Below are 25,988 nucleotides of genomic sequence, written 5' to 3'. Positions count from 1 at the left end.
CAAACTAGGTATTTACAATTTTTGAAGGTTCTTGAAGGAGGAAAGAAAGGGCAGTAAATGATCAGTACAGGTGTGTTCTGATTAGAAAAAAGGAAATAAAACTAGTTAGCTGCCACTCCTGGACTAGACGACTGCTGAGTCTTAGTTCAGCTTCACATCAGGCCAGGATTCTGATTTCTTCTCTGAAGCTGGATAGTTGTGTTCTGGACATGGAGTGCTCATAGCAGGGCAGAGAGGGGGCTGTGTTTCTACCTTTCAAGTTTTAGAGCCAATTTAAGGCATTCACCCACAGGATGAAGAAAGTGTGTGCTTGTGTGCTTGTTAGGGAGAAAGTGTTCTTTCATTCATTTATGCACTTAATCAGTCCACAAATATTTAAAGCCCTCCTGTGTACCAGACTCTGAACTACCCACTGGGTGTAGAGAAATAAACAAGAGAGACATTGTCCCCCTCACCCCAAAAGAGAGCTGGCTTCTAAATTGAGTGTTTGGAATTTACTACTTAAGAAATTACTATGAACAGAGGTTCGGTTTGCAGGCTAGCCCATAAAGCTTACTTAGTCAGCAATACAGCTAAATAAGCCTGAATATTACTAGCCTGAGTTCTGAGTCCAGAAAACAGAGGAAGGAGGAAAAAATGTCTTTTCTCTTGAATGGAGCTGGGCTAAAGCAACATTTCAGTTAAGCAAACAAAAGCAACACTTTTCTTTCTTACATTCCAACCTCTTTCTTTGTATTTTTGTCTAACCTTCTACCTGCCGATCTTTGAGCCACATACAACCCTAATATTTACCATCCTCCCTATTAGGAAATATCCTGTAATTTTCACTATAACAAGCTCTGAACACAAACTATAAAGGAAAGAATTTCCTTGAGATGTCATCACCCAAAGGTAACATTATTAGTATTTTCACACTTGTTTCTATGCATTATAAAAAATAAGTAATATACCAGCAACTGCTTTTTCTTTGAGAAATAGACCAAGCATTTGTCTGTGAAGATTTCCCAATCAACACAGAGCCACAGGACCAACATTAGAATGCTCTTCTTTTGGGAAGCAGAATCTACCTCCCTCAAAACCATTTTCTCAACACTGAGGGACACTTAGAAAAAAACAGTGTGATAAGAAAAATGCACACTGAGGAACAACAGCCTGAAAAACTTGAATCTTCAAGTCTTTTTAGGCAGGGTACTTATTAACTACAACCAACAAGTCTCACTGGCAGAATCTCAGGGACATGGAGTAACATCTCCATGTGTTTTGAGGAAAACTTGGGGGGGTGCTGGTGTGCTCCACTGGCGGCCACAAGACATACCAGCATTCCCTGGGCCTAGAGTCAGTGCATCCTTAGGCCATCACTGCTTTTCACACACACACACACACACACACACACACACAGTGCTGGGTGTGATGAGCCCTTACAAGTGCCAAGCTTTTCATATTGGTCATTTTATCACTCAGAGGCCGCACAGGGGAGCAAACGGATCTGCAAATTTAAAGTGGAAGGAAGAGGGAATTAATTATACAACTGATGGGGAGTTGGGCAGCCAAAAAAGACAACCTCGAGATTAGCACCAGCAGGAAGCCATAGCCACTGCTTGGCTGGAGGGACAGACAGAAGCAGTGGTATTACTGCAATCCTGAGGCACCTGGCAGAAGCATTTTAAAACCTCAGGGGGCTTGTAGGAGTGAAAGCTGGGGCCACACAGCTACTGGCAGGGCCCTGCCCAGGGGAACGCAGTACTGGGGGAAGAGAAACCTGCAGCCTCTCCCTTCCTCCCTGCTCTGAACTCCTACGGCTGCCTCACACTGGTGGAGCCCAGCTAGGCACCAGCAGACAGGGAAGCCTGAGAAACACAGCCTGGAGGGATCAGCTTTCCTGTGACCCAGCACAGAGCAGGGGAAGGGCGAGGACTAGATCTGCAGGCAAACAGGCACAGGATTGCACACTCCTGGTGGCAATGTCAACAAGGAACTACTGGTACAGGACAGAGAGGTCACCTAGACTCAGAAGCTACTTCTCAGCAGGGCTTCTGAGGTGGCCATGACTTGCCTTTCCAACCCGCCTTCCCATACTTCCTTCAGGCACCAGGCAAGTGGGGCTTCTTTTTAGGCCCCCAGTAACCAATTTTATTTTTCTCCAGTATGCTTATGTAGGGCCTTTCCTTGCCTGGAGGCCGACATTTTTCTAACAAAAATCTTACATGCTTAAACATCAACTATTTGTTTTCCCAAACCCAGCTAATTAATTACTTCAACATTTGCTGAAGGGTATATATTATGTGCCAGGCACTGGCTAAGCAGCAAGGCTATGATGACCAGTAAGACACAGTCTCTGCCCAGGAAGAACATGGTCTAGAGAGAGGCAGGAACCACACACTGGTTTGTAAGCACAAGAAGGAAGGAGAATGCTTTCCGTATGCCAAGTACCTGGCTGTGGGCAGAACCTGCAGCCACCTCCCATCCTTCCTTCTTCTATAGGAAGATTTTTTAACTAGGCCATGCCACCAAAAACAGAAGTCTTCATTTCCAGCTAGCTATGGACACATGATGAAGTTCTGGTCAAAGAGAGTGAAGTGAAAATGGTTTGTGCAATTCCAGGAAACACTCTTAAAAGGCAGGACATGCCCTTCTCTCTTCTTCTTCCTGCTGACTGGAATGAGACCCTGATGGCCCAGCCTAGAGCAGCCACTTCAGAACTAGGAACTGAGGCCACAATCAACAGAACAAAACAGAAAGGAGCCTGGTCCTGACTCTGTGGAGTGCGAACCAGCTCTGGACCCCCTACTCCTGGACTTTAACATAAGAACAAGTGAAGCTGATGTTTACGGCAGGAATTGGCCAGCTTTTTCTGTACAAGTCTAGGCAGTAAATATTTAGGCTTTGGTGGCCATATGGCCTCAATCACAACCCTCCACACCGCTGCTGTAGGATGAAGGCAGCCACGACAGTATGGGCAGACCTCAAAGATACTGTAGGTTCAGTTCCAGGCCATGGCAATAAAGCAAACATAACAGTAAAGAAAGTCAAATGAATTTTTTGGTTTCTCAGTGCATACAAATATATGCATTATACACACAAATATATTACACTATATATGGTAGGTTAAGTATGCAATAGCATTGTGTTTTTTTTTAAGTATCTTAATTAAAAAATACTTTATTGCTAAAAAATGCTAACCATCATCTGAGCTTTTAGCAACTCATAATCTCTTTGTTGGTGGAGGGTTTTGCCTTGATGTTGGTGACTACTGACTGATCAGGGTGTGGCTGCTGAGGTTGAGGTGGCGGTGGCCATTTCTTAAAATAAGACAAAAACGAAGTTTGCTGCATCGATTAACTCTTCCTTTCACAATTTCTCTGTAGCATTTTACCCACAGAACTTCTTTCAAAATTGGAGTCAGTCATTTCAAACCTTGTTGCTGCTTTATCAAAGTTTATGGACTATTCTAAACCCTTTGTGGTCATTTCAACAATCTTCACCCAGAGTTGATTCCATCTCAGGAAACTACTTTCTTTGCTCATCCCTAAGCAGCAGCTCCTTATATGTTCAAGTTTCATCATGAGATTAATGAATTCAGTCATATCGTCAGGCTCCACTTCTAATTCTGGTTCTCTTGCTATTTCCACACCACCTGTAGTGACTTCTTCCACTGAAGTCTTGAACCCCTCAAAGTCATCCATGAGGGTTGTGATCTCCTCCCAAATTGCGGTTAATGTTGGTATTCTGACCTCTTCCTACGAATCATGAATGTTCTTAATGGAATTTTGAATGGTGACTCCTTTCCAGAAGGTTTTCTATTTACTTTGTTCAGATACATCAGAGGAATCACTATCTATGGCAGCAAGAAAGAGCTTTATGGAATGTATTTCTTAAATAGTAAGACATGAGAAAGTCAACGTGACTCGTTGATCCATGGGTTGCAGAATGGATGTTATGTTGGCAGGCATGAAACCAATATTAATCTCCTTGTCCATCCCCATCAGAGCTCTCAGGTGTGCAGTTGTGTTGTCAGTGAGCGGTCATATTTTGAAGTAACTCTTCTTCTGAGTAGTATAGGTCCCAGCAGTGGGCTTAAAATATTCAGGAAACCATGTTATAAACCAATGTGCTGTTTTCCAGGCTTTGTTGCTCCATTCATAGAGCACAGGCAGAGTAGATTTAGCATTACTTTTAAGGGCCCTAGAATTTTTGGAATATAAATGAGTACTGGCTTCAACTTAGTCACCAGCTGCATAAGCCGCTCACAAGAGAGGCAGCCTGCTTTTTGAAGCTTTCGACCCAGGTTTTTAGCATCTCTATTCTAGCTGTGAAAGTCCTAGACGGCATCTTCTTCCAATAGAAGGCTGTTTCGTCTACACTGAAAGCTGCTGTTTGGATTAATGAATGTAGCCACCTTCATTAATCACCTTAGTTAGATCTTCTGGATAATTTGCTGCAACTTCTACATCAGCACTTGCCCTTTGATATTATGGCAACGGCTTCTTTCCTTAAACCTCATGAATCAAGCTCTGCCAGCTTCAACCTTTCCTTCTGCAGCTCCTCACCTCTTTCAGCCTTCCTAGAATTCAAGACAGTTAAGGCCTAGTTCTGGATTAGGCTTCGGCTTAGGGGAATGTTGTGGCTGCTTTGATCTTCCATCCAGACCACTGAAACTTTCTCCATGTCAACAATACGGCTATTTCACTTTATCATTTCAGCGTTCACTGGAGTAGCACATTTAATTTCCTTCAGGAACTTTTCCTTTACATTCACAACTTGACTGACCGGCACAAGAGGCCCAACCTTCTCGGCTTTCAGCATGCCTTCCTCACTAAGCTTAACTCTTTTTAGCTTTTGATTTAAAGTAAAAGATGTGCAATTTTTCCTTTCACTTGGACACAAGAGGCCATTGTAGGGTTCTTAATTGGCCTACTTTCAATATTGTTGTGTCTCAGGGAATAGGGAGGCCTGAGGAGAAGGAGAGAGATGGTGGAATGGCTGGTCAGTGGAGCAGTCAGCACACACACACAGCATTTCTCTATTAAGCTCACCATCTTATATGGGCAGTTCGTGGTGCCTCAAAACAATTGCAGTAGTGACGTCAAAGACCACTGCTCACAGATCACCATAATGTACATGACAATAACGAAAAAGTTTAAAATACTGCAAGAATTACCCAAATGTGACACAGACACAAAGTGAGCAAATGCTTTGGGGAAAACAGCATAGACTGGCTTGACGCAGGATTGGCACAAACCTTCAATTTGTAAGAATGCAATTATCTGTGAAATGCAATAAAATGAAATGCAATAAAACAAGGTACACCTGTGCATAAATGAATGAATATCACTACAGTCCAATAAAACTTGATGGATACTAATATCTAAATTCTATATAATTTTCACATCATGAAATGGTTATCTTTTTCATTTTTTTCAACCATTTAAAAATATGAAAACCATTCTTAGCTTGTAGGCTGCACAGACAGCAGCTGCATTTGGCCCTGAGGACCATAGTTTGCTGACCCCAGGTTTAAATCACTGTATTTTGGATTTGTTTCTTTAAGTTGAATCTATACTTGAGTGATACACTGTTATAGCATGAGGCAAGCTAGCAGGCACTCAGAAAATGCTCGTGGAATGAACAAGTAAGTGATACCCACTGCCCACAAATATAAATGATGGAATTTCTGAAACACAGGGGAGAGACCTCAGCCTGACTGGATGCACGGGTGAAGGTTTGCTGAAAGGGATGACATCCATGACAAAAGTAAAGAGGTAAGGGTGGACGGGGCGTTGATAAAAGTTTGGGCAGAAAGAACAGTATGTGCAAAAGCCCTGAGGGAACAGAAACCACGATGCCTCTGAGTACCTGAAGGTGACTCCAAGTCCCAGGGCACCAGGTGTGTGTGGGGGACCTCGGGGAGAAGGTACCAAGTCCACTGAGGAATCCGACTCCCTCAGGGCAAGAAGGATCCAGTAAAGGAGCTAAAGCTAAGGAATGACATGACTACTCCTACATTTTAAAAAAATGACTGGTTAACAGTGTGGACAGACTGGAGGAAGGAGGTGGCAGGCCAGCCCAAACACCATCTTTACCACAGAGGTGTTCTTCACCTTCCAGGTTGGAATTGTTTTTGCCTCTGTGCTCCCCAAACCTTTGTATGTACAGTGCTTCCCAAACACTCTTACAGTCATATTTTCTACCTGTTTTCATGCCTGTCTCTTTTAAACTACATGCTTCTTGAAAACAGTTAACTATGTGTATTTCTCTTCACATGCCCCCAGCATATCCAGCATAGGAATTTGCTCATAAATGTTACTGAACAAATATGTTTGATTCTAGGTGGCCTGGAAGCATACTAGATTCAGAGCCAAAATTAAAGCACCTAATTTTAAGGGACAGTTTATGACTATAAGGTAACAAAGACCATGCCACAGGCAGGTGGGGCTGTCATGGCAGCACTCCGCCCGCTGAGGAGTGGCCCTCCCGGCAGCAGCCTGGGCGTGTGGGAACCTCACCGGCATGGGGATCTTGGAGAGCTCTTTTCCGATACAGTTCTTCATGATGCTCCACAAGTTGAGGCTGTAGTTTGGCTTGTATGGTATTCTAGTTCTCTTCTCCTTCTTGGTCTCTTCCAGCGGATGCTTGTACTAAGGACAAAAACAAAGTCATTCGATCACCCACAAAGAACAGCAAACCTGGGTATTTGTGACCTTCCCCTCCCTCATGCTAAAAAAATCAGTATATTTCTTTTCCCTTAGCACTTTACCAGTAAATCCTTGGGAATCTCACCCAAGTCCATGACTCTTGGTGACTGCCAAGGAAGGGTTACCTGCTCATCAAGGCTGATGTCACTGCTGGCTCCACTGATGTTACTGCCAGTACGTCTACACGGACAGGAAGTGTATGCGAGTTAGGACAAAGATCAGAGCTAGAGTTTGGTCCCTGCCATGCCTTCACAGCGCAGAACGCTAAGCACACCGCACAAATGTTTTAGTGGGTGACTGAGTGCCGCCACTTACAGCAGAATATGTGTGCATTTTAACATCTCATGTGAAAAACCTTACTGTTTCCCACTTACTTAAGAAAAAGGGTCCAGATTTTAGTAAACACTGACAACTACGACTCTTCCACCGAAATATTTCCAGCCTTTGATGGTCACATACATGCATTTTTCTCAGGAGTCAAGGAGTACATACTTGTGGCCCAAATTTTCAGGCATGGTGATGATCTCAGGAGCGTCGAAAAACTCATTCTCATCATCCTCATCACTCATGTCTCCTTTGCCAGAGCAGCACTGATCTACAAAGAGAAAAGCCTCATGTGTTTACTTCGGCTACATTTACTGAGCCCAGCACAACAGGATCTTTTAAGCACTAACCACAAACATGGCAGCAAATGGTAGTGAGCAGTGAAAAAGCCAGAAGTAAAGAGCTCCGATTGCACCTCACCTGCGTCACTGATTCTGGAGAACCTGGAGTTCTTCTGTCAACTGCAGAACCCCCCGCCGCCCGTGTCAGCACAAGCTACGCAAGAACTAGGCGTCTTACCCTTGCCGGGACCGGCACTGCCAGGAGTGTTGGCCGGCAGCACCGTGGCTCCCCGGAACGCCCGCTCCAGATGGTTATGCTGCTTTGCCAGCTGCTCCAGCGTCTCTTCCAGCCGGATACGCTGGTCTCTCTCATACTGAAGTGACTTCTGCCATTTTTTACTATGGGTCTGGGCTAACAGGAGGAAATCTCTGCAGGCCTGTATGGAAGAAGTTGGTAGGTGTCATCTCAGCTAGGGAGATTCCACAGGCCTCAGTGAGCCCTCACTGAGTAAGCTTATTCTGGGATTTTTAACTACAGAAGACAATGAAAGGCTTTCCCTGTTCTCCTATAGTATCAGGGACAGCCAGCTCTGTGATGCAATCAAGGTCAACCCCAGGAAAAAAACACTGAGCGTGCCTGACACGGTTCTTTTATATTTTCATGGTCATGAGGAGCAAACAAATGCCAAGTGACCAATAAACCCTGACCAAATACCTGTGGCAACATCACAAAGGGCAGCAATGCAAAGTGCCCCAAAGGAGTCTAGTGACTAACAGAAAGACAGGGAAAAGCACAGGATAACTGCTTTCAATAAATTTTTTTTTGGTATCATTAATCTACAATTACATGAAGAACATTATGTTTACTAGGCTCCCCCCTTCAAATCCCATTACAGTCACTGTCCATCAGTGTAGTAAGATGATGGAGAATTACTACTTGTCTTCTCTGTGTTGCACAGCCCTCCCCGTGCCCCCCACGCACTATGCATGCTAATCGTAATGCCCCCTTTCTTTTTCCCACCCCTAACCCTCCCTTCCCACCCATCCTCCCCAGCCCCTTTCCCTTTGGTGACTGTTAGTCCATTCTTGGGTTCTGTGATTCTGCTGCTGTTTTGTTCCTTCAGTTTTTCTTTGTTCTTATACTCCACATATGAGTGAAATCATTGGGTATTTGTCTTTCTCCGCCTGGCTTATTTCACTGAGCATAACACCCTCTAGCTCCATCCATGTTGTTGCAAATGGTAGGATTTGTTTTCTTCTTCTTATGGCTGAATAATATTCTATTGTGTATATGTACCACCTCTTCTTTATCCATTCATCTACTGATGGACACTTAGGTTGCTTCCATTTCTTGGCTATTGTAAATAGTGTTGCGATAAACATAGGGGTGCATCTGTCTTTTTTCAAACTGGAGTGCTGTATTCTTAGGGTAAATTCCTAGAAGTGGAATTCCTGGGTCAAATGGTATGTCTGTTTTGAGCATTTTGAGGAACCTCCATACTGCTTTCCACAATGGTTGAACTAATTTACATTCCCACCAGCAGTGTAGGAGGGTTCCCCTTTCTCCACAACCTCGCCAACACTTGTTGTTCTTTGTCTTTTGGATGGTGGTGATCCTTACTGGTGTGAGGTGATATCTCATTGTGGTTTTAATTTGCATTTCTCTGATGACAAGCAATGTGGAGCATCTTTTCATGTGCCTGTTGGCCATCTGAATTTCTTCTCTGGAGAACTGTCTGTTCAGCTCCTCTGCCCATTTTTTAATTGGATTATTTGTTTTTTGTTTGTTGAGGTGTGTGAGCTCTTTATATATTTTGGATGTCAACCCTTTATCGGATCTGTCATTTATGAATATATTCTCCCATACTATAGGATGCCTTTTTGTTCTACTGATGGTGTACTTTGCTGTACAGAAGCTTTTCAGCTTGATATAGTCCCACTTGTTCATTTTTACTTTCAATAAATTCTTGACTAAATTCAAGTCACCTAAACCTGAGGAATTCAGGTACTGAGAACAAGGAATCTGCACAGAATCAGACCAATAGTTTTTATTCTGGTCACTAAAAGAAAACAACTGACATTAAACATTAGGAGCCTACCTGATAAATCAAAGAAGGAATATGGAGCCAAAACACAGATCTGATCACATGAGTCCCTTGACTGGCTGCCCAGTAGTAACAGAAAGGGCCCCTGAGGAATGGCCACCACCTGCTGCGTATCCACCTGTCCAGGCGGCTGCACCCCTGCACCCTGTGGTGGAGCCACACTGAACTGCTCACCATTTGTTGGACATACAGATTTCTTTCAGGCCTGCCTACCATAGTATATGCTTTTCGTTCTGCTCAGAATGCCCTCTCCTATTCCCTTTCTCTACTTGGCCAAGTCTTCTTCATCCTTTAAGATCTATGGCAAATGTTATTTTCTTCTGTGACATGTTCCTCCCCAGTCTCTACATTCCCAGAACACTGCACATCCTTCTATTCTGCACCGTTGACTGATTTTTCTGTTTCCAGATGGATTATGAGCAACATGGTTTATACCTTATTCAATTTCATATCTACAGCTCCTAAGTTAGTGGCTTTGATACGTTTATCAATAATAACATTTGCTTAATAAATAAGTGAAGAAAGAAAGCAATGTCAGCTTAAATGTCTATGCCCTATTACAGAGAAACTAAAGGTAGATAGAGTATCTACTCCCATGGATTCAACCTTTGCCTGGAGGCTACTGACTGCAGAATCAGTAATTCCAGTTTTGACTCACAGAGCTTCAGATCAGAATATCCAATTGGCCTATTTAGTGGCTCAAAGTAATCTCAAAATCAGTGGGTCCCAACTCATCACAGTCCCTTTCAGGCTCTGCTTCTTGCTTTGGTGTCCTCCATCCCAAGAACAGTTCTACCTGCCCAAGCCAGAAAACTAAGAGCCATCCCTCTTTCTTAATTCTTCTTCCCTCCGCACATCCAATTATCAAGCCCTACTGATTCCTTTTCAGTATTTCTAGAGTCTATACTCACTTTCTCCATCTCCCCTACTCAGAGGCAGTACAGACTGCATACGCTGGAGTTGGATTGCTGGGGCTCAAATCACAGCTCCACCCCCTCTATCTAGCTCTGCAATTTTGGGTAGGTTCTTTAACCTCTCTGTGCCTCACCTTCCTCATCTCTAAACAAAGAATAACAGTAACCTCAAAGAGCTGTTGCTTCACATGTAAAGCATTTAGAAATACCGGGCTCACCGTAAGCATTCAATAAGGGGTTAGCTATTATAGATAAGCCTGCATCAAAACCCATCCTCTTCTAATCCACTGCCACCACGCCCCTATAGCTGAACCTACACAACATCCTTTCCCTAACACTTAATTCCTCTCCAGCCTTATCTCCAGTTACTTCCTTGTTCTACTAATAGTCAGTTCTGAGCAGTTCCCAAACTTTGGGGGAAAGGGAGGGACCCTCATACGCTGCACCTCTACCTGGATCAACTCTTCTCCCTTACTTCCTTTTAAGAATACTGATCAAACTAAACTTTAGTGAGAGACAATTATATGTCAGGCAATTTGCTGAACACTTTATATCAATTATCTTATAAAAGCCTTTCAACATCCTTGTGAGCAGCTACTGGTATCACTGCCATTTACAGAAAAGGAACTGAGGTCACAGAGGAAGCAGGTTGCCCCAGGTTTTATAGATACTTAACTGAGGCAGCTGGACTTCAGGGCCCCAAGCTCTGTATTGCCTTCTTTCACAGGAAGACTCTCTCTGGACTTTCGGAATTCAGTTAAGGTGTTACCCTCTCTAATACTCCACACACAGCACCACATCACGCCGCAGCCTGTGCTTGCGTCTGTCATGCACTTTGTGCTCCAAAATGATCTGTTTACTTCTGCCTCCTCACCAGAGAGTAATTTCCCTGAGGGTAGGGCACATTCCACTGTTGGTTTTATGTCCCGTAGCACAAGTGCCTAGAATCCAGAAGGTGCTCAATTGATGTTCACTGAATTAGTAAACAGGTACACTAATAGTGTCAGATTTACTCCCCTGGTTAGTTCACTCTGGTAGTAAGAAAAGCTATTTGCTAAACAAGGGAGAAACTGAGGGAAATGTATTCTTCCTTTGATAATAAAGTTGCCCTTCTAGAGATGTGAAGTGCTAGCATGTTAATTTTAAGGCCTTCCTGTCATCACCTAAAAGATACAAAGGAAACAACACAGGGATTTAAAAAAAACATGTATTTCCAGCAATAGCCGGCTATGGAAGAGGCACAGGCAGTGTGCCAGGCAGAACAGAATGAAAAATGGGACTTAACCTCTGCCTTTCACGGGATTATTCCCTTTGACACCAACTAGGGACACTTTAGAACTTAGGGGAAAAGAATTGCCCCGAAGAACAAAGATGAGCATATTTTCAAGAGAAAAGTCCAAACTAAAGCTTCAGTTTTATGAGGAATTTTTACATTGAGGTGTTCTGAGCAAAATTTTCACATCAGAGTAGGAAAAAAACTGTCATGGAGCAAGAGGTTCACTTGCATGGATAAAGGCAACATTCACTATCAGGAGATGGTTGTGTCCTGAGCTGTTCTACTGGAAAAGTATATTCTTTACTGGTGATGAATTGACCTGTATGGTTTATGGGGTTTTCTTGATCACATGAGGACCAGGAAAACAGGCACACAGTCACTAGGAAATGTGACACTTTGGAGAAAGAGCAGCGACTAGACATCTGAAACACAGGGTCAGTGCTGATTTGCATAACAGTCCAAGGGGATAGCTGACCTTCATGTAGTCCTTAAGTGGACAAAGTGATTTTACACGTCATGTGAACCAGAGCACTGAAGGAAGTGTTCCACACTTCAGAAAATATTATGAAAATAAAGATTATCACAACTGTGTATTAAGTAACCAAGGGGTTTTAAATGAGAAAAATTAGATTTTTGTTGGTCACAGAAAAACACCTCTGATCTCTAGGAGCCACGTGAACTAAACCAGATCTGAACAGATGTCTTATTATGACCCCCTAAACAAGGGAAAATCTGGCCCCAGTGAAGTAATTTCATCCCCTTTAAGCAGCCTAGGGAAAACCCCCGCATAAGCCCTTTCCCAGAGTACACTCCTCCCCCGTCGCATGAAATGTGCTCTACTCTCCTGATGTGGAGGCTAAATAAACTACCTGCCAGGGCAGAATCAGTCACCAGCAGAGCGAAAACAGCACCGTTGAAGCCACGGATTCATTTCATACCTACCCCTGCACCGGAAATGTGTCACTAACACGAGGGCTGCTTGAGGTTTACCTACAGCCTTGCGCCCAAGCAGCTGAGATAGTCCACGAAGCAACAGGCACCCATGGAAGGAGTCGGACAGAGGGAGACGTGTTGGCTCTTTCTTTTTAAAAGAGAAGTGCCCAAGGGTGAGTATTTCTGTCAGATCACCCAGAACTACTCCTGAAATCAAAAACTAAAGATGGGACTAACTAGTATTAGGAAGTTCTTGCCAGTACTTGATCCAGCCCCCATTTACCACTGTGGGCCAGCTGCATTAGCAAAGTCGGGGTGAGACTCCAACTTAAAGCTCACAGTTAACACAATGGAAAGGATCCAGAGACTTTAAGTTCCAAAGCTAGCTAAAAAATAAGTAGGTAAATGCGTAAATACATAAAACTGCAAGGCAGAGAAGTTAAGGGACTCCACCAGCATCTCCATGAGATGTCCTGCTGGTGGCAGAAGCTGGGCTGGCGGGAACTCTGGGGCCCTCCCTAACTCCCAGGCTGGAGCCGTGTCCTTCTGACCACAAGAGCAGGGTATGCACATCCTTCCGTCTGCACAGCCTGCTGTATTTCACACAACAAACAATGTAACCTACATTCCTTGGGCAGTGAGGCAGGACCTGATGTTCTGAGCTATATCCATCACAGTTTCCTCACATTTGGGGAGAATGAAATTTTGAAGAGAGAAAGAATGCAAAAGCAACACGGCCACCACCCACACTCACATTGATCATGGCGTTGGACGTTATCCTGAAGAGCGTGGCCCGCTCGTTGACCTGCTTGATCTTCTCGTTGCTCTCGGCGGGCAGCCTCAGGGCCTCCAGCTCGCTGAGCGAGCGCTGCAGCGCCGTGCCATGCTTGGCAATCAGGTCATTGCACGTGCTCAGGTCCTCCACTTTGCTGGAGAGCGTGCGGAGGGTGTTCTGCAGCTCGGTCTTGTCGGTTTGTGACACAGACTCTTCATCTCCTGACTCATCTGTAGGGGCGAAAAGGTGACTTATAGAACTCAGAACCCTACCAGCTCTGCCCACAACCAAACTGAACTCCTTATGCATGTGCTCTGACCGACCAACAGCTGCCCATTCCCAATGATTTGTCCAGCGCCCTCCATGGCCCATGTATCAGGAACAACTGGGGTGGTTCTCTTGTTTTTCCCAAGGCACAGAACAATAAGCATTTGTTTTGCTCGTGCTTTTATTTTTCTTCAAGCTTTATTGTGACATAATTGACATGCAGCACTACATAAATCTAAATTGTACTGCATTATGACTTGGCTCACAGATACTTTGAAATGATTACCACAGTAAGTTTAGTTAACAACTGTCACCTCATACAGATACAAAAAAATGAAAAAATGTTTCTTTCCTTATGATGAGATCTTTCGAATATGTCCCACAGCAGTGTTAACGCTAGTCCTCCTGCTGTACATTACAACCCCAGGGCTTATTTACCAAATAACTGGCAACTTGTACCTTTTGGCAGCCTTCAGCCAATTCTCCCACCCCGCCTCTAGGGTTCTTGTTAAAGGGGTAGAGTCTCTGGCTGCACCCCAGAACCTGATGTGGCTGATGGGAGGCAAGGCCTGGGAATCTGTATTTTCAAAAATCTGCCCAGGTAATTCTGATGGACACTGAAGTTTGAGAACCAGTGACCTGGAGGACAGGACGGAGAAGCTAAATGGCTCTTGGGATTGGAATGAATTACGGAGCCTTTTAACTCTAGCTTGACAGTTTCAATCCAGTCCACATGGATTATTACTGCAAATCTACCATCATCTTCTGGGTGCTTGGCTGGCCATGTATGAAAGGGGTTGAGAATCACAGCCCAGCTCTTTGTAGACAAAGTCCCCATCACCAAAAGATTCCTTAACCTATCTTTTCTGAAGGAGAGCCCAGGAACCACACAACAAGCTCCTCGGACACTAAAGCGACCACCACACTGCGAGCGACACAAGGTCTTCTGCTCAACAGCTCTGCAGTAGCCAGTCCCGTTGAGAGCGGCTGCACCTCTGCTATCACTGTCGTACTTGACACTTTGTGACTGCAAAGTACTTTCCCAGCACTGACACTTCCTCTGGGGGAGCTAACATCAGCACTAACATCAAAACAGAAGGAATAAGGAAAGATTTGCTCCAGCTGCTAGACAGGGAGGCAGGGCCAGTCCAAATGTCACCGGTACCAAAAACTCAGCAAGCAGTGAAATTTTCCTGTCACTGCTCAACAGATATTAAATACAGTATGGGAAATGGCAGGGGGTAAGAAAACAGGAGACGAAAAAGTCACCAGGTGACCACCTTGGTCAGCTCTACGTGAACAAGTGCAGCTCTACGTGAACAACTGTCAATATTTGCCGGGGAAATCCTACCATTTTCCTTGAAGAAAAATCTAAACATAATTAGATTGCTCATTTTTGTGAAACTAAGGTAGCCAAATGACGATTTCTCACAGAAAATATCACACATGATGTTTCTGGCAGTCTGTGTTTCAGTTCAATTGATGTACAGTTAAGAAGGTATCAGCAGAAAAAAGTAAGGATAGATCCAAATTGGGAGCTGTAATAATCCTAAGAGTGACCTATCAATAAAATAATTATTTCTCAAAATTTTACGCTAGTTAGTTGACATTAAAAGACAAAAGGACAACTGCTGTGCCTCTAGGGCAGTTTCTCAACCTCGTCAGGACATTTGGGGCCAGATACCCTCTGGTTGTGGGGGCCGCCTCTGCTCTCTGGAGGCTTTAGCAGCACCCCTGGCCTCTGCTCCCTAGACGCCCACAGCAACACCACCCCTCAGCTGGGACAACAAAAACGTCTCCGGACACTGCCACGCATCTCCTGCAGGGCAGAGCTCCCCCATTTGAAAACCACGCTCCAGCAGAAATACCGCAGGATGAGGAGGAGCCTGAGAGCCAGGAGAAGGCTGGTGGTTGAAAGACAAGCAGAGGTAAAATTAGGCTCATGCCCAGGAAGGACAAAGGGAAACTGCTCAGCCACGGGCTCTTTGCCCCCTACCCGACTCTGCCAGCATCTTGACGGCCTTGGCCTTGGCCAGCTCGAGGGCCGTCACCCAGCGCTGCCGCTCCACCTCCGAGCTGGCCTTCAGGTGGTAGGTCTGGGCGCCCCCATTGGAGATGATGAAGTTGCAGGAGTCCTCCACTGTGATGTTGGCAGTGGCAAGGTTGATGGTGCCACGGCAGGTATGTCGCATTTCTGCCTTTGACCTGTGGTAACGAGATAAAGACAAGCTGGGTAGAAAGCTGACGGGCGGTTTATCCTTCACCACGTCCCCTTTGTCCCCTTTTCTTTTCGTAACTCGAAGCCTTTTGAAAATATGGCAGTCTTAGGAATCATCAAGTTCTAGTATTTCCCTCAAGTGGCTTCCCGAAATTCCAGAAACCATTGGTAGGGATTTCCTTTCAGAGCCTGTGAGTGTTGTTTCTGAGTCAGATTTTATTGCTCTTCTGTTCCTCTCATCCTCAGCTCTTTAAAAATGGGCTTCACTAAAGCATAACTACATACAGTATTAATTCAGCAATTTTAAGTGTGTGATTTCAGTGAGTTTTGACAAGTGTATAAGATTGTGTAACCACCTCCACAATCAAGATATAGAACACTTCTGTCATCCCAAAAAGTTCCCTCATGCCCTTTTGTGGTCAGGAATTTCTTTTTACTTAGTAAGTTATGATTAGGAAATAGTGCTTTATAAACACAGTTAACAAAATTTCATTTAATAATCTCATTCCCTAAGAGAAAAAAGAGCTCCATTTTACATTACAGAATAACCCACCCCCTAACTGTAACTCAGCTCCAATGAGAACTGTCACACTAAGCTGAGATTTATACTGCAGAAGTGTAAGGCACACTTACATGGCTAGAGTATTAAATGCTGACAGCAGTACAAATAGGAATAATTCACTTTCTGTGGCTGTAAAGAAGGAATAATCACAAGAATAACCAAATGGTATAATCTTTCTAGAATATATTCTTTCCTAAGGTCCACTAATCTCTATTGGTGGGAACTCCTAAGCCATCCTATTAATAGCTAGGGAAGATTCAGCAAATCTGTTCTCACAGGACTGGGTATAAAAATTTGCCCCGTCTCTACTGACAGTCCTATTAATAGACTAACTTACGAACTTTTCAGCACTACTGGGTGACAGTAAGCTACAAGAGACTACACATAAAATATCAAGCTGCTAGTACAATTGAGTCTACAGTGCAAACTGTGCTAATTTTCCACCACCCGCTGGTTATGCCCAGGGGTCTGCCTGCTGAGACCGCAGTTTCCTCTGACCAACTTGGAACACAAAGAGGTCAAAGTCCTTTGCCAACTGCCACAGTGTAAACCAGAGCCATTTCCCTTTCACTGGAGCCAAGCAGCCCAACACACCTGGCACTTCCAGAATTCCTGCATGCCAGAAATGACACACACCCCATCTCCAGAAATTAAGATTTGGTATGTTTGAGAAAGTCTGTTTACTGTTCCTAGGAAGACAAATTTGCTATTTTTCAGTTTGTCACATGAAACTGGTTTTTCTTCCTCAAATGCACAAATGAGCAGCATGGGATGGATAGGGGGTCTCGATCTGGGCCATCTTCCATCCCCTGCACCTGCCACACTGTAACATGAAGCCCTGTTTTTGCTATGCTTACCTCTCCTCCCCCACCCCCAAGCTTCAGTTACATTCTGAATAATGCAGGCTGAATTACAGGCACGCAACTGACAGGCCAGCTAACCCTTGCTTTCTATTCCAAAGAACAGACCTTCTACTACATTTCGCATAAATGTGTTGACAACTCGCCCAAACCACTTCCTAGGATCTCTTCTGCCTGGATCATGTTGTGGACTTACGAGGTTTCTCAAATCAGTCCGTAGCAGTTTTAAAAATACTAAGGAACACCGGGAAGTAAGGTAGACTTGAACTCAGGGCTGTTGGGTTTGGGCAGATAGATACACTTACGGTTATAAATGATAAGCACAGAAGCTGGAAAAACATGCTTTTCTGTGTGCAAGATAAGTTCTTCAGGCACTACAGTATTAGGTGGTACTTTCTGGCTAGCAAGTTCTTCCCTGAAAAGGCCAGCTGAAAAGCTAGCCAGGAAAACTAATACTATAGCCCTATGTGTCCGGAAGAGCTGGGATTCCACACGTGGCTTTAAGAAATGGGCCATCTGTGTAACTGTGTATATAAGGAAGAAGATGATAGTTAAAAAGAGGGAAATGGCTTGCCCAAGCCTATTAGGGCAATTCATCAGAAAATGGGTCTAGTTAATACATGATCTCAGCTAATAAAGAAACAGTATTTTGAAAGGTATAAATAGATGACAGGTTTTGGAAGCGTAAAAGGCAGGAGGAATGACAACTTGGCTAAATAACTCCTGGGAAGTGGAGACCTGAAGAACTCTGTAGAGAAGAATAAACTCCCAATATAGTTGGCAGGAAGTATTCCAATGTGATTCCGAGGGTAGTGCACAGATTGAATTAACCCTGGATCCTGCGGCTTGGTTGCTTCGTGGGTGGGACCATTTTAGCTGGCCAGGACAGGCCCGTGGCATATTTCCCAATATGTGGTTTGGTATGTTTTGGAAGTTTTACCTGTACTCAGACAGGTACCACTAGCTCTTATAAGAGAGAAGTTAAAAGTGGTTACAAGTACTTGAAGAGACAGCAACACAGAAGTCATTAATGTCCAACCAAGATCAACACTGATCAAGACTGGTACTGATCAATCAATCAACTGGCCTGGAAAGTGGATCTGGTAAGAACTTGGATGCGGGGGAGAAGGACCACACAGTAAGGCCCTCAGCTGAAAACCTAACTTCTGAGAATGGGGAGTCAGTGTGAATAGTGACATACAAGCCAAGTTGGGATATGAATCAGCTGAGCATTAGAATGATTGTTAATGTAAGAGGAAAACTTGAAGTTGAGTAGGGGAAAATTTTTGGAGCAAACTAAAATTTTAGATTTGTGATCTTAAACTGATATTCCTGGATGAGTAATTAGAAAGGTTAAAATTAAAACCAATTCTGAATAATGCAAATGATATACACAACTGTTCACAATTAATGTCAGTTAAGCATAGAGGATGCGTTAACACATTTTCCACTGTCAAGAGACCCAGTAAGAACATGTTCCTACTTCAACCATGCCCAACTCCCACCTTCAATTTCTCCTCAAAATTCTCTAAGAGCCAATACAATTGGAGTGGACAGAAAATGATTCACTCACCCCAACTGTCCTGGTGGCAGAGTGACTGCTGGCAGAGAAAAAGAAATAGTGAACTGCTCTTAACAGTGCTTGGCGGTCCCAAATAGGATGGTCTTTACAAAAAGATTTCAATCAGAAATGCCATTATAGCAAGCAAAGACTCCCTTAAAGGAGATTTTTATACATTTGTATAAAATACACATAGTAGCCATGATCTATAAACTTACTTGCTATATAGTTAAGTAATTATCACTGTATCTGACTGATTCATGTAACACTAACCTGGGTTTTAGGTTTTGTCGGTGTGAACAGAACTAGTTTCAAATCCTGACTCCTCAAGACCTTGAGAAAGCTGCTCAAGTTAGTCTCAGTTTCCTCATCAGTAAAATGGGACTATCTCCTAATTCCCAGGGTTGTTGTTGAGAATCAACAAAATACCATATGTGAAACACCTATCTAAAATGTCCAACATCCAGGAGATGTTTATGTCCCGTCTCCCACATATGGTATCTTAATCTGTCTATAGTATCATGAGTAGCCAAAACATGTTATGGCAAGATTGTGAGTCACCATAAATATATATGAAACATTCCAAAACAAACATTGTTGAACAGAAGTAATCATACCAAAGACATGGATTCTTCTTTTCAAACAACCTAAGGAACCAAAGAGACCCCAGAAATATTGGATAGAAATGGTAACCATTCCTATAGGAGGGGATGGGGCCAGCAAAAATAGAAGCTGCACTGGAGTGCACATCTCCATTCTGGGCTGTCCAGAAGGCAAAGCATAGACAATTCCTGGAGATAAGGAACACAGGGGATAAATATCGAGGCCACCCTGTGCCTGGTGTCCTTGTGCCTCAATTTGGAGAGAGCAAAGGCCGGTACATCCAGGGCTGCTATAACCTTGAATTCTAGAGACTTAGCACAGACAGCTAAGACTTGAGACTAGCATAGTAAGTTCCTTGAGAGCAGTGCCTGGGCTTTGCTCTCCCATATGTCACCCTGAACACCTACTACAGCGCCTTCCTTGCAGAATTAATCACTACCGCGACGTGCTGGTGGAAATACAGTGGAAGAGTGGGTGATCTCCAAAAACTGGAAAGAACAGAGAACGAAGGGAGGTCTGGCACCAAAGGTGAGGAAACCAGGTGGAGGGTTAAGTCCTGGGGCATCCACTCGCGTTCTGGTGGGCTCGTGTCGCGGGCTGTCAGTGCGCGCAGGTAAAGAAAAGGGGGCCTGGGGCGACCTTGGCTGCCGTGCCGGCTAGAGAGGGTGATGGCACGGGGACTGTGGGCTGCGGTGGGGAACGCGCGCCCCGGAAGCAGTTACCTGTAGTAGCTCAGGAGCCCGTTGCTCAGCACGAACCACCGCCGCTGGTAGCCTTTGATATAATTGGTCCATTTGAAGAGCCAGCCCTCTCGAGCCGAGCCAGAACCCCCAGCGCCCGAGCCGCCCGCCGGCGGCGCAGGGGCCGGGCCCGCAGCCGCCACTCCACTGGCCCCGGAGCCCGGGCCGCCCACGGCCACCGTGCCCAGGGCGGCCCCAGAGCCTGGCCCGGAGTCTCCGCGGCCGCCGCCTCCCACCACAGGGGGGCCAGCGCCGCCGCCGCCCGGAGCTGCAATGGCTGCCGGGCCTGGCCCCACCACTCCTCTCAGCTCAGTCGCCGCCATGAGCCGCCGCCGCCGGGAGATACAATACCGGAACCGCCTACGAGAGCCGCCGTCGCCGCCGGGAGCGCCCCACTCGGCTAGCGCATCAGCCGCCGCCGCGCAGCGTCCCCGCCCCGCCAGGCCCGCCACGGGGAGGAGGGCTCGGCCGCCGGGAAGGGAAAGTCGATTGGTGCCGCTGAGTGTCACTTGCAGAAGACCCCTAGGACATTGGCATTGCTCTCAGGCCTGTCATTCCACACTACCCAGTGAGAGTCCAGCGTGGGACGCGTCTGCCAGACATACGGTTGATTGGATAAGGTGAAGGCCAATCAGGCTCATGTAGAAGTTCATTGGCGTTTTCCCGAAGCCTCTGGCGCTCAGGGAGGACTCGAGAATGCAGAGTGCCCAGCAAACTTGATCGTCGATTGGCTTGTGCTTCCGTCACTCTCTTCAGTTTATGTTGCCGTCACTGCACGTCACCCCCGCCCATCACTCTTCTCAGCGTCCTTCTTCCGCCCTTACGGATTGGTGTTTGGTATCAGCTGCTCGACCTTTTCTACCATTGACTGAACGCGTTGAGAAAAAAGGTGAAGAGTCTCGCTTTCACAGCCCTACTTTTATTTCTCATTGGTTGGTATGCATGTCACTCATATGCCGGCGGAGATTCGGGGCGGTTATTGGAGGTGATTGGTTCCAGGAATTGTCTGTGAAAAGCCCTAAGACAACCAATAAAATCCTGGAAGAGCCCTTGGGAGCGTGCCCGCTTGGGGCCAGTTTTGGAGTAGTTGGTGGGAGGCGAAAGCGAGTTAGCTGCTCAGAAGCTTTGGATTTTACTTTGAGTTAAGATCTCCACGGTTTCTTAAAAAGAGTGACTCTCAGCAGTCAACCCGATGCTCCCCTTTCTTGGGACCCTTGTAGCAACTGGATCCTAGCGAGGCCCAGAAATAGCTTCCCCAGTACGGTCCTGGATCCAAGATTCCTAATTCTCTTCCCTAGTTTGCTCATCATCGCACCACACCCCTTATCCTTGATTCTAGATTGTCGTATGCTTCTCCTCACTCTATCCCACGATTTGCTGACTTAGCTGTGAAGAGATGACTCTCGAGGTCCTGACTCTATGTTCATTTTCTACCGATATCTCCTAAAAGGCCTTTGTTGGTTTTAGCATCATAAGCGAGCGTGTGCATACATAACTGCACAGAAAATAGTTATTTTGGATAAACTTTGTTCATACATTTGTGAAAGTAACAGATTCCACAACTCATTTAACATTTAGATCTTGTAAACTGTTGTTACAAATGGAGCTTGGGAATCCGGCAACTGTTAACAGTTTGCTGATTCAGGCCGGCAATAAAATAGCTGTTGGACACTGTTAAACAAATCACTTTTCCTTGACAATGTGCTTCCAGCAGTAAGAAAATAAAGAAAAATAACCTTTTTTTTTAGAAAATGTTTTTATAAGGAGAGAGAATACACTTTGAAAACCTGCAGTTAGACTATTTGAGATTTTTTTTTTCTTTTTACTGAGCTAAAGTGGACCGATTTATGCGTGAGTCTTGCCTTTGCTCTTGACTTTGCGAAGTCACTTAAGCACTCCAAGCCTGTTTTCACTCCTGTTAAATAGGAATAAAACCTTACAGAGATGCTGTTGTGATTAAATGTATGTGGACATGACTGATAAACTGTAAGCAGCTACAAATATGTGAATGGTGTTGCCAAACTCATCCCTCAGATTACTTGACAATCACAGATGAGAAACACATACCTTTACAATGAGGAAGTCTGGCTGTTCCATCTTAAACCAGTTATCCATCTTAGCATCGTTAACGCTGAGACAATCAACATTTTTTTTTTTGTAGATAATTATTTTTTATTGAAGGGTAGTTGACACACAGTATTACATTACATTAGTTTCAGGTGTACAACACAGTGATTCAACATTTATATACATGATAATTCTAGGTACCAGCTATCTCCATACAAAGTTGTTACAATATTTTGACTATACTCCTTATGCTATACATTACATCCCGGTTACTTACTTATCTTACAATTGGAAGTGTGTACTTTTTTTTTTTTTTGAGAGGGCATCTCTCATATTTATTGACCAAATGGTTGTTAACAACAATAAAATTCTGTATAGGGGAGTCAATGCTCAATGCACAATCATTAATCCACCCCAAGCCTAATTTTCATCAGTCTCCAATCTTCTGAAGCATAATGAACAAGTTATTACGTGCAGACCAAATTCTTGCATAGTGAATAAGTTACATGGTGAACAGTACAAGGGCAGTCATCACAGAAACTTTCGGTTTTGCTCATGCATTATGAACTATAAACAGTCAGTTCAAATATGAATACTCATTTGATTTTTATACTTGATTTATATGTGGATACCACATTTCTCTCTTTATTATTATTATTTTTAATAAAATGCTGAAGTGGTAGGTAGATACAAGATAAAGGTAGAAAACATAGTTTAGTGTTGTAAGAGAGCAAATGTAGATGATCAGGTGTGTGCCTGTAGACTATGTGTTAATCCAAGCTAGACAAGGGCAATAAAACATCCATGTATGCAGAAGATTTCTCACAGAACGGGGGGGTGAGGTTCTAAGCCTCACCTCTGTTGATCCCCAATTTCTCACCTGATGGCCCCCCTGCGACTGTGCCTGTCTTAGGTTGTTCCTCCCTTGAGGAATCTTACCCGTCTCTGGCTAACCAGTCATCTTGTGGGGCCATACAGGGAAATGTAAAGTTGGTAAGTGAGAGAGAAGCCTTATTGTTTGAAAAGGTTAGCTTTTTACTTCTTTGCATATTTATGCCCTGTGGCTTCTATGCCCAGCATTTGTCTTGAGGTATCTTTACCACTTGGAAGAATTATGATACTCGGTAAATTTGATATGAGGCACGAATTCTGTTTAAGGGTTGTAATTAGGAAGGAAGAAGAAAAGCTATAGAAGTAGCAGGTGGTAGAAAACATGGGAAGATTGATTATTTCTTTGACGTACCTTCTTGTAGAGTAACTTCAGCATGTATAGGTTTTAAACTACTAATTAAATTACGCACACACATTAACATAATAGGAGTATAGTTACATAACCAAAGCATACCTGTAATTACCAGCCATCTCCAGTGAAACCAAGAAAACCAGTTAGGCACCTTAGGCATTTGTGAAAACTTATCTATGATATGGTGGATATTGTCCAACTGAGCTTGAACAGTCTGAGAGAAATCAGACAAATTAAAACAACCCATTCCTGGGGACTGTTCACATCCCATATGTTCTTTTAACAGTAAATAGTCTGTAGTTGTAAGATTTTGGAGTGCTACAATTTGCACTTCTCCTAATTCTTGTTTGAGTTCCAACAGCATAGATCCAGTCAAATTTGTTGTTTTACTGTATGCACAGGCCAGTTGAGATATCTCCTTCTTCATTCCCATGGCAAGTCCAGGAACAGGTGGGATGAGTGCATCTACAGCTGTAGCAGTGTGTGGATCTTTGTTGGGGTTTTTTGATGATCATCTTCTGGCATGAGTCTTCCAGAGAGTGCTGATGTTGGAAGTTCTTTTTCATATCATATCTTAGTTCATTTTCGGGGTAGCCCAATTAGGCTTTGATCCTCTGTATAAACACAAACAGACCCTTTGCCTACACTTTTATATGCCCTTTATACCCTTGTGTAGGACTCATTGGAGGTCTCCACACAGAAACTGCCTTTTTTTTTTACTGGTATCATTAATCTACACTTACATGACGAATATTATGTTTACTAGGCTCTCCCCTATACCAGGTCTCCCCTTTAAACCCCTTTACAGTCACTGTCCATCAGCATAGTAAATGTTGTAGAATCACTACTTGCTTTCTCTGTGTTGTACAGCCCTCCCCTTCCTCCCACCCCCCCATGTATACTAATCTTAATACCCCCCTTCTTCTCCCAATCCCTTATTCCTCCCTACCCACCCATCCTCCCCAGTCCCTTTCCCTTTGGTACCTGTTAGTCCATTCTTGAGTTCTGTGATTCTGCTGCTGTTTTGTTCCTTCAGTTTTTCCTTTGTTCTTATATTCCACAGATGAGTGACATCATTTGGTATTTCTCTTTCTCCGCTTGGCTTGTTTCACTGAGCATAATACCCTCCAGCTCCATCCATGTTGCTGCAAATGGTAGGATTTGCCCTTTTCTTATGGCTGAGTAGTATTCCATTGTGTATATGTACCACATCTTCTTTATTCATTCATCTATCGATGGACATTTAGGTTGCTTCCAATTCTTGGCTAATGTAAATAGTGCTGCGATAAACATAGGGGTGCATTGCTCTTTCTCATACTTGATTGCTGCATTCTTAGGGTAAATTCCTAGGAGTGCAATTCCTGGGTCAAATGGTAACTGTTTTGAGCATTTTGATGTACCTCCATACTGCTTTCCACAATGGTTGAACTAACTTACATTCCCACCAGGAGTGTAGGAGGGTTCCCCTTTCTCCACAGCCTCGCCAACATTTGTTGTTGTTTGTCTTTTGGATGGCAGCCATCCTTACTGGTGTGAGGTGATACCTCATTGTAGTTTTAATTTGCATTTCTCTGATAATTAGCGATGTGGAGCATCTTTTCATGTGTCTGTTGGCCATCTGTATTTCTGTTTTGGAGAACTGTCTGTTCAGTTCCTCTGCCCATTTTTTAATTGGGTTATTTGTTTTTTGTTTGTTGAGGCATGTGAGCTCTTTATATATTCTGGACGTCAAGCCTTTATCGGATGTGTCATTTTCAAATATATTCTCCCATACTGTAGGGTTCCTTTTTGTACTATTGATGGTGTCTTTTGCTGTACAGAAGCTTTTCAGCTTAATATAGTCCCACTTGTTCATTTTTGCGGTTGTTTTCCTTGCCCGGGGAGATATGTTCAAGAAGAGGTCACTCATGTTTATGTCTAAGAGGTTTTTGCCTATGTTTTCTTCCAAGAGTTTAATGGTTTCATGACTTACATTCAGGTCTTCAATCCATTTTAAGTTTACTTTTGTATATGGGGTTAGACAATGGTCCAGTTTCATTCTCCTACATGTGGCTGTCCAGTTTTGCCAGCACCATCTGTTGAAGAGACTCTCATTTCGCCATTGTATGTCCATGGCTCCTTTATCAAATATTAATTGACCATATATGTCTGGGTTAATGTCTGGATTCTCTAGTGTGTTCCATTGGTCTGTGGCTCTGTTCTTGTGCCAGTACCAAATTGTGTTGATTACTATGGCTTTATAGTAGAGCTTGAAGTTGGGGAGTGAGATCCCCCCTACTTTATTCTTCTTTCTCAGGATTGTTTTGGCTATTCAGGGTTTTTGGTGTTTCCATATGAATTTTGAATTATTTGTTCCAGTTCATTGAAGAATGTTGCTGGTAGTTTCATAGGGATTGCATCAAATCTGTATATTGCTTTGGGCAGGATGGCCATTTTGACGATATTAATTCTTCCTAGCCATGAGCATGGGATGAGTTTCCATCTGTTAGTGTCCCCTTTAATTTCTCTTAAGAGTGACTTGTAGTTTTCAGAGTATAAGTCTTTCACTTCTTTGGTTAGGTTTATTC

General features: G+C 44.0%; 1 protein-coding gene across 1 annotated transcript in view; it reads right to left on the bottom strand.

The window, feature by feature from the left end:
* The window catches only part of OSBP (oxysterol binding protein), a 29,663-nt gene extending 9,006 nt beyond the window's left edge, over window positions 1-20,657 (bottom strand). The window contains exons 1-7 of the mRNA XM_036880332.2: window positions 20,094-20,657; window positions 15,564-15,772; window positions 13,280-13,530; window positions 7,536-7,734; window positions 7,185-7,287; window positions 6,818-6,872; window positions 6,504-6,635 (exon numbers count right to left, since the gene is read on the bottom strand). Of these exons, the coding sequence (XP_036736227.2) occupies window positions 6,504-6,635; window positions 6,818-6,872; window positions 7,185-7,287; window positions 7,536-7,734; window positions 13,280-13,530; window positions 15,564-15,772; window positions 20,094-20,434 (1,290 nt within the window). The 5' untranslated portion in view covers window positions 20,435-20,657. The remainder of the gene's footprint in view (window positions 1-6,503; window positions 6,636-6,817; window positions 6,873-7,184; window positions 7,288-7,535; window positions 7,735-13,279; window positions 13,531-15,563; window positions 15,773-20,093) is intronic.
* Window positions 20,658-25,988: the final 5,331 nt, after the last annotated feature.

The sequence above is a fragment of the Manis pentadactyla genome, chromosome 9 (assembly GCF_030020395.1).
Source record: "Manis pentadactyla isolate mManPen7 chromosome 9, mManPen7.hap1, whole genome shotgun sequence".
Classification (NCBI taxonomy): domain Eukaryota; kingdom Metazoa; phylum Chordata; class Mammalia; order Pholidota; family Manidae; genus Manis; species Manis pentadactyla.
The sequence above is the reverse complement of the archived record's forward strand: the minus strand, read 5'-3'. Positions and strand labels throughout refer to the sequence as shown.